Here is a 9,082-nt window from a genome sequence, read left to right as displayed (position 1 = left end):
ACTACAACACTTCAGTTGTCTCTTCAGTCCTAAAGTGCTGTTGTTTAATTTAATAAAACCAGAAACAGATTAAACATTTTAATAGCATTTCAAATAAAGCTTCATCACTACTGTTATTTTAAACACAGCTTGATAATTAAGCTTTAAGTGATTTCTTACCAAATTCTTTTAAAAAGAACAAATAATAACAAGCATTAATTAAAAACAAAAAACTTTATTGGCATCTCCCTCTTTACAAGATAACAAAACTCATGGACTTGGGCTGGTTTGTGATGGTTAGAAATTTCATATGGACACAAAATGCAGTGGACATTAGTTTTACAGTCCTTCCACATCTTAAGCTGCAGGCCTTCATTTCATTTCATAACTAGATTTAAAGATATTGGTCAATATACGCTGATCAGCCACAACATTAGAACAGGATGTCATCGCCTACCTAAACATTGGTGCATGGCAGCAGCCTCCTCTAGCAGGACAATGAACTATACACAAAGCAAAAACTGCTTAAGAAACATGAAGGTGTTGGCCTGGCCTCCAAAAATACCCAGACCTCAATCTAATCAGGCTCGATGGGCAGAAAGAGCCCAAAGAGATCCACTGCCAACGCCTCCACACAATAATGATTTGTGGCTGATCTGTGTGTATGAGTGAAATATCACAGTTGGAGGGCCATTGTCCTTGAAAACCTAACATCGTTAAATTTATTCCCTGTACTACTCCACTAAAGGTTGAGCACCCGAGCAGGTTTTGAGTTTGATGCGGTTTATTTTTTAACGAGCAAAACAAACTGTAGTCTTTCAGCAAAAAGACGAAGGAAGCGAGAACAGGATCAAACAAAAATCAGCAGCTCAGGTTTTACTTCTTCCCAGATTTCTTGATGCCACCTCCAGCTGAAAGAGAGAGAAAGCAAACAAAAAGATTGGGTGTTAGAAAGCATCTAATTAAAACTGCAGCCACAACTGTGACCAGTGAGATTTCAAGTTTGAAAATATATTGATGACTGAAAGACTTTAAAATTAGAGGTTTTCTCAAACAATAACATAAATTTACTTTATTTTTTTAAAAGAAGAGATCACTGCATAAACAAAATAGCATAAACAAAGTATAAAATATTTGAATTTTAAAGGAGACACAAACATCAGAGAGACATGAGGTCTACTTTGGACTAAATTTGCTGCAAGTTTGGGGTTTGTTTCAGTTTCCTGACCTGCAGAGAAAGTGCAAGCTGTACAGTGAAACACCAGGGCTAACCTGAGGCTTTCACTGTAGCCATGGTAAGAAATGTTAAGCAAGGTTAAGCTACCAAGTTGACAAACATCTGAAAGCAGTCTATGGACGGAAATAAGAAAATTGCAAAAAGTGAACCCTGAAAACTGAAATGGCTACAGAAACTGGCAGATCACCTGAATCCTGCAGCTCAGCACTTTGCTGAAGTCACTGTATTCCTGAACTCTCACTGTGTGCTGGTAACGTATCAGTTATAGAAACACCACAGCTGGTGTGTATGATCATGATGTGTATGTTTGGAAATATGTAAGGTTTGTCATTATGAAACAAAATTAATAAATTCAACCTGATCTGGATTTTTTCTGTTTCTATATACGTGGGATGGTCTGGTGATTGAATGTTGGGTGGATATAGATACAAAGGTTTTATAGTGTGTGGGTTTTCTTGGTTTGTTTTTTGTGTGTGGGACTGGGGCTGGAGGTTTTCAGGTATTATTGGTATTATTCATGTATTATATTACTCCACTTGTAACTTGTGCTTTGAGTATGTATTTTGCATTTTATCACTCCTGTGTGCACCTGATCACGGAGCAGTGTAGCAGTAGTTGCGGGAGTACATAAATCTGGTGCATTTCTTCACTTCTTGTTTTTGTGCATAGTTCTTTACAAATAAAGTAAAAATATAAACACAGCTCTTACTCAAAGGTCCTTTTCCTGATGCTTTGGCTTTCAACGCATCCAGGGCCTTCTGTTCGTCCTTCTGCTTCTGCTTGAAGGCTACATCATCCTACGGAGACGCATACAATCTAAAATCTTTCTACGCTTCTGTCTTATGCTCAGCTCATTCCAAACCACAGCTGACATTTACCTCTGAATATTTCTTCCCTTCAGTCAAATAACAAAAATTAATATTTCATCTGATTTCCATTTATCAGATTCTCAGCTGACACCTGAAGACATCGCACTGGGTTGTGTAACAATGATTTGACTTGATTTTGTTATCAACAAGTTAAGGAATACATTTTTATCACCAGTTCTAATTTTCAATGGGCATTAATACAGGTTACTAAAGCAGAATTAAATGACAAAGTAGATCACAAAAAACAGAAAGGGTTAGCGAAATGATCCATACATCAAAGTTTACATATCAAATTATCTGTGAAAACAGCTTTACTTTAAAAAATAAACAAAAACGAAATGTATAAAATATTGCAATGATGCAATGTAAATGTGTCTTATCCATGTTATCTTGATTACAAAGGGATGCAAATGATTTAGAGGCTTGATATTAAATGTTTTACACAGTCTATGGTGAGGGGGGGAAAGAGCCAGATACATACGTCATCCATGTCCTTGTTCTGTTTCTTGGGAGCCTTCAGTGGTTTCTTTTTACCTCCTGAGAAATAAAATTTACATAGATACATAAATACCGTGAGAGCAAAATGAAACTCAGAACTATAAAAGTAAATTAATAAATAACACAATAAGTAGATACAAAATATGAAAACCTAAGCTAGGCAAACGTATTTAAAGAACAGATCCACAAAGTAAAAGTATACTAATAAAAACAGTGGGGAAAAAATTGCATTCTATAACAATGGACTACAATGTCTGAACGTTTCTCTTTAAAATAAATTGACTAAGTTTAAACAATCTTCATTACCTTGTTATGAAAATAAAATATAAAATATAACTAAATCTACAATATCTAATAAACAATAGCCAGTGAATAAAAATGAAATATACGAAGGAATATGATCCAAGTTACGTCATTCAAATAACACAGCGTTCTTGACTTTTGTTTGCTTGGAAAAAAAAATTAACCTAAACTCCTTAAAATCTGCTTTAACTTAACAGGCAGCCAGATGACCGCGAAACCTTGAGCCTCGAATACAAATGTTAGTTACCACCACGGGTTATTCGAAGAAAGAAGAAGGAATATATTTAAATTTTTAAAGATTTCGTTTATATTGTCTGTTGCCTGAGATAATATTTATAAGCCGAATGGTCCATTCAGTCCCAATAATTTAAAAAAAATGGCCTAAAATATCTTCTATCTTCCGTATGTATATCCCAAAACAGAAAAAAATCGTAATATGGCACATTTTTAACTGCCGATTGGTCAGAGAAAACGTTATCTTTAGCGGCAGCTAGCATTAGCCAACTATAAACGTGCTAAACTGAAAATCGTCAGTATCTTTTAAGATGTGCAGATTTTACAGACGAATCTCAAATGAAGCAATCTCCCACCTTCTCTTCCAGACATGGTTACAGCTTGTTATAAAATTTAAATGAAAGGAAAGTTTGCTGCGAAGACAACTGGTACTTCTCGCTAATCCGCGCTGTTAGGTCCCCGTTGAACCGGAAATAGAATGACCGCTTGTTGCCTGTCTCAAAGAAAATTCTTGACATCAATATGCTACAATCCTGTTACCCTAAAGAAACGTAATTCGTGTCTTATGCGTCCGCTGACATAATTGAAGAAAACGGGTATGTTTGCTCTGTTATATCGCTGTGTACATAACAGTATCACCAGAGTCCCAAAACAGTTTAAAACTTATGAAAAGTCAGCTAGCCGGTAGCTACATGGAGCAACATCTAGCTAGCTAGGAAGTAGGTAACCTTGGTGGAAAAGTACTCTTGATATATTTAAAATTATATCCAGACATTTTTTTGAACCGAATCTGTGACAAAGTGCAGTGCTCGTGAGGTCCTGCACCCACCGGGAACGAGTTTGACTTATTGTTGGCAGACTAAGCTCTCACTATGCCTGAATTGCCTTTGAAAGCGTGCCTATAACCACTACTACTAAGCAGGATTTCTGGGAGGTTTAAAAGTTATCTGAAGAAGCTCCATATTACTAGATGGTCTGTCTTCTACAACAGCACACCCCCTGCGGACTGCCTTATGCGAGATGCCACAAATCTTATAAAGCTGACAGTTAATCAAATTAAATTGTTTTCCCTTTATTCTCCCAGGTGCCTGTTCCAGTGTTGGCTGCTGTGACGGTCAATCTCTGACTATTCTTAACCTGTACTGCTGCTGCTCTGCTCAATGAGGTACTGGTGTGAGCATTGTATCTGTATTTGTGATTGTAAATATAACTGGTTAATGTTATCTTTACTCTGTCAGGTACAGAGGTGCTCAGATCTATCTCTGGGTTCATGGCTCATGCTGTCTGTCCCGCTACTCACTGCCTGGCAAACTCACTCAGGTACGAACCTACAGTGCTCTCCATCAGCCTGGTTCATCACCATCACCACCTCCAAACAAGCCTTCCCCTTCTGAAGGGAAAAAAGGATCAGAGCTTCTGAAGGAGCGTGCCTTGACTGTCTTACAGGTACAAAAAGGATCTTCTTCTTACGGTAACAACAGAACTTCAAAACACAATGAAACAAATTTGAACACTGTCATCCTTTTTCTCTCTTCTCTTATCTTTAAGCATGCAGGTGAGTTTGGGCGGCAGTGGAGTCAGAGGTCGGCTCAAGCAGCCACTGCCACAGTAAACCACTGGTGGGAGAAGTACGAGGAGTTTGTGGGGCTGAATGAGGTCCGCGAGGCTCAGACAAAGGTCACTGAGGTCAGTAAAAACACGGCGTCCAAGTTTAGTCTGTGCCGACATGACTTAGTGGATAATGAATAAGGAATGTCAGGTGCTTGTTATACAGTTCTCTGACAGATCTTTGTATTTTCCAGGCTGAGGCAGCATTCATGGTGGCCAGAGGGATAGTTCGTGAGGCTCATGCTAGCCTGGAGGCTCAGCAGGGCAGGCTGAAGGAGATCAGAGACCGACTGGACAGAGTCTCAAGGGAGGAGCCACACTACCTGGAACTGGCCACAATGGAGCACAAACTCCTACAAGTGAGCTGAAGCTATTAAAATACACAAAACCCATGTCCTTGAGTCATTAAAAATTAAATGTCTTAAATTTCATGTCGCTTTTGTTGTAATTTGTTTTTCAGATGGTTTATTTAAAACAAACCAAAATCTCACAGACAGTCGAAAAACCACAGAGATTCACTTTACTGCCATGAGTGACAAGAAATAAAATTAAATACCGTACTGCAGGTATCACTGGTTTGTTGGAGACTATTAAGCATGGATTTAAAAACAAATTTTTTATTTATTTTTAATTGAGGTCAAGACTTCCATAACAACACGTGGTCCATCAACTGTTGGTTTAGGTTTTATAGTTGGTTTGAGGTCAGTAGTGGAAGTGGAAGTGCTTTTATTTTGAGTTAACCACAGTTCACATTATACAATCATACATCATTAATCTCCTAAGACCTGAACTTTTCCATGGCATGCATTTTTAATTACTCTTTGATATTTTGGCGTATTGGGACCCAATGAATGTAAGAACAAAGAATTACCAGGTTTTTATTTTTATTTTTTTACCTGATTTTGGTTTCTAACATTCGTTAGACATTCGTTTAAAGTTTCTATAGTTTCCTCGTAAGTGGATATCAGGCCCTTGTAGAGCAAAATTGAGTATTTTGGTCTAAATAACCCAAAGTGTGATGTCCACATATGTGGACGCCAGGTCCTAGGAGGTTAATGATGTCTGATAAGAAGATTGAATTGAACCCCACCTCTCTGTCACTGCAGGAGGAGCGCCGCCTCCGGACAGCGTACGAGAACGCAGAGGGTTCAGAGAGGGAGAAGTTTTCTTTATTCTCTGTGGCCGTTAGAGGAAGCCACGAGAAGGAGAGGACGAGAGCAGAACGCACCAAGAACTGGTCCATCATTGGCTCGGTGCTCGGAGCCCTGATCGGAGTCATGGGGTCAACATATGTGAACCGAGTCCGCCTGCAGGTGAGGAGGGGTGCTACACTAGGGGACCTCATTCAGTGCACCGATTCTTTTTTTTATTTTTTTATTTTTTATTTTTTTACCTGAAGCAACTGCGCTGGCACTGTTCCAACACCCTCCCCTAAACTCTAGGTCTTACTAAACACTAACAACAATGTGAAGCTTTGTACCTGTTTTTGAAAAGTGTCTCATATTTTTTTATTAATGTTTTTAGCTTTACTGTTATAAATGCCAACAAGAAATAAGAAAATGAAAAAGATGAATGAGAACAGTTGACAAGCGTTGTTGAAACTGCGAGTGAAATGGAGTAAGTGGTGGACTTTCTCAGGAACTATACCCATACCCAATAGCACTGTAGTTCCTGTTTCTGGAAGGTTTGCTATGCAAAACCTACTGCCATGTTCCTTTAAGAGAGCCTTCATGAGGCCAATTTTGGACTTAAAAACAGGTTAAGTTAGAAAAATGACTGGACTAGCCTCCTTAATGTAGATTTTTCCTTTAATATGTCACCCATCTGTAATTAACACTTGCCTTTATCTGATCCTCACCAAGACAGCAGTTATTTCAGCTCATATACGTTCTCTTTTCTCCTCTGCAGGAGCTGAAGAATCTGCTGCTGGAGGCCCAGAAAGGTCCAGAGAGCCTGCAGGAAGCCCTGAAAATCCAGGCTGGAAACCATCGCTCCCAGCAGGACGAGCTCCGAACGCTCATTGACAGTCTCAGAGTTGCTCTGAGTGAAACCTTCGCACAGAGGAGAGCTGTTCGCCAGGACAAAGAAGGCACAGCCCCACACTCGCCCTCTGTGTCTGTTTCAGCCTTAAAAGATCTCCACACTGGAAGCAAAAGGACCGAGTCCCTCTTAGAGTCCCTGCCACCAAAACTGGGACAACTGGAACGAGGGCTTGGGAAAGTTGAAAGTGAAGTGTCAACCGTGAGGAAGCTGCTGGAGACCAAACCACAGCTTCAGACACAAGCTGGTCAGCTGCTACATGAGAGACCAGAGAGAGCTGAGTCTGAGGCAGTGGTGAGGAGTCTGGAGGAGACTCAGAGGACTCTGGGAGAACAAATCAGGACCACCAATCTTTATAATGCAGTGTTTGCCTACACCGCCACTGCCATCACCATCTCTGCTGTCTACCTGCTGCTCAGAGGAACTGGTTAGATACGATACCTCCAGTTTGAATATGTAAATGTACGGGAACACTATCGGGCACTGGGACTAATAATCTGAACAAATGAGTGCAAATTACAAACCGCAGTGAACTCGGTTTATCTAATAAACTGGCTGCAGGTGTTGATTTGGGTTTATTATCTACCTCTGCTGCTTACTGCACTAATGAGGCGGAGGACTTATTTTAACTGCTTCTAAATATTTAAAATTCACTGATCTCAAGCTGGCAGATAAACTAAATGTTGGTGAATGTCACGTTTAGCAGCTTAGAAGAGAATCCCACATTACAACAACTAAAAATGATGTTTGTTGTCGAAACTGAACAAACCGCTGAATCAGACTTCTCAACAAATATCCACAAGAAACTTGAGTCTGGGTTATTATAGTTTAGCATTATAGGTTTAAATAAAAGAATAATAAGTAAAAGGTAGACTTCTGAAGGAAAAAAATTAACTGGTGTGATATTCTGTACTTTTACAGATACAAAACTATAGTAAGTCTGACTCGAGTTCTCCAGCACATTGTTTAGGTGAGTTGGGTTGATTGATTAGCTGATACAGACAAATTCATGGGGCCTTATTATTCCTGCTTCTTACCCATGTTCATTCTCTCGTGTCTTTTGCTGCTAAGTTTTCCACTACTTTTAAAAGCTGGTCTCTAAATGTCTCTGTGTGGTCTTTGGTACTAAGGAGGTCAATACACTTGAGAGCTTTCTCCTCTGAAATCAGCTGCCTGCTGTAGCTGAAAATAATGCTACAACGGCAGTAAGAGTGGACCACAAAGACAGAGTTAGATAAAAAATCTTTATCAATTATGATAACTTCAAGGCTGGTATTGACAAACCTTTTGTGGTGCATATATCCTATGTACTTATCTTTCCATTATACTTTAATTATAAATCAGAAAACACTGCCAAAATGCATCTTACCGTGCAAGAGTTCAGATTTTCTGTACTTTGTGAGAAGGCGGCATACAGAGAACAAAGTAGTAGCTCAAAAATAATAAAATCAAGACTTGTAGATGTCAACACCGTCAAACAGAAGTAGAAATGGGACATAATCAGATGTGGGGCCAGGTGGTTGCAGTGCCATGTGAGTTTTCAGCGTCTTGATTCAGCCTTATACTCGTCAGCCTTGGATGTAGTTAGTTGACCAGCTGAACCTCAGAGGGACCACATCACAGGTCATGATTGCACCACTGGCATTCACCTCCAAGCTAAAGCAGGACGGAAAACTGAAGGGAACTGAAATTTTAGTATGTAAGGAAAGACATGTTCATTTTGATTTAGATCTGAAAACCTGTATCTTTGATTTCACGGGACATAATATTGTGTTTAAGATGAGGATAAATATAGAAACGAACAATAATGAGAACTGTGTTTTCATTAACATGAGAAAAGTCACTGAGATGGACTTCAAAATATATTTTGTTCTTTAGATAAAACTAAATATTTACCTGAGAACAACCACACCTATGCACTGCAGTGTAACACCCTCTTAACCCTCTCCAGTACTTGAACCCGTGTGCCGTCATGTTGGTGTCGGGCTGTTATGTAGCTGATTATTTGTGCTGAAATGAGCGATGATCCTTGTTTATTAAACATCCATATGAAGAAACTGCTGTTGCAGAGAGTGATTTGCAGGCTAATACTGAATGTCTGTCTTCCTTTGTTTACCTGAACAACTCGTGAAAGAAAAACTGTCTTTAAATGGCTCTTATGTCTGAATAATAACACTAAATACAAATATATTCAGTTTGTTATCATTCATCACAGCAAACATAGAAATTCTTTATGAAGAAAGATATTTTATACACACAAAAAGCCTAAGTTATACATCTGTCGCAGATCAGCTTTTAGAACTGAAACAAAACT

The 9,082-nt window shown here is 39.0% G+C and overlaps 2 protein-coding genes across 5 annotated transcripts; one reads left to right on the top strand and one right to left on the bottom strand.

The window, feature by feature from the left end:
• Positions 1-198: 198 nt before the first annotated feature.
• tma7 (translation machinery associated 7 homolog) lies at positions 199-3,594 on the bottom strand. The gene is made up of 4 exons (XM_085457212.1): positions 3,477-3,594; positions 2,567-2,622; positions 1,926-2,013; positions 199-890 (listed from the first exon to the last, which is right to left on the bottom strand). The coding sequence occupies exons 1-4, from the start codon at positions 3,490-3,492 to the stop codon at positions 856-858; spliced, it is 195 nt and encodes a 64-aa protein (XP_085313338.1). The 5' UTR covers positions 3,493-3,594; the 3' UTR covers positions 199-855.
• Positions 3,595-3,652: 58 nt separating this feature from the next.
• ccdc51 (coiled-coil domain containing 51) lies at positions 3,653-7,336 on the top strand. Of its 4 annotated transcripts, none has more exons than XM_085457211.1 (7): positions 3,653-3,716; positions 4,205-4,285; positions 4,365-4,566; positions 4,669-4,806; positions 4,923-5,087; positions 5,835-6,041; positions 6,637-7,336. In XM_085457211.1, the coding sequence occupies exons 2-7, from the start codon at positions 4,281-4,283 to the stop codon at positions 7,198-7,200; spliced, it is 1,281 nt and encodes a 426-aa protein (XP_085313337.1). In that variant the 5' UTR covers positions 3,653-3,716; positions 4,205-4,280; the 3' UTR covers positions 7,201-7,336. The 4 variants fall into 4 exon arrangements, with proteins under 4 accessions (XP_085313337.1, XP_085313334.1, XP_085313335.1 ...); XM_085457208.1 differs by having other exon boundaries at positions 4,359-4,566; XM_085457209.1 differs by having other exon boundaries at positions 3,679-3,839; positions 4,359-4,566.
• Positions 7,337-9,082: the final 1,746 nt, after the last annotated feature.

This window comes from Copadichromis virginalis, linkage group LG5 (assembly GCF_057382275.1).
Source record: "Copadichromis virginalis isolate Kocher_CV1m ecotype Utaka linkage group LG5, C_Virginalis_male_GT1.1, whole genome shotgun sequence".
Taxonomy (NCBI): Eukaryota; Metazoa; Chordata; class Actinopteri; order Cichliformes; family Cichlidae; genus Copadichromis; species Copadichromis virginalis.
This window is presented reverse-complemented; position numbering and strand designations above follow the sequence as displayed.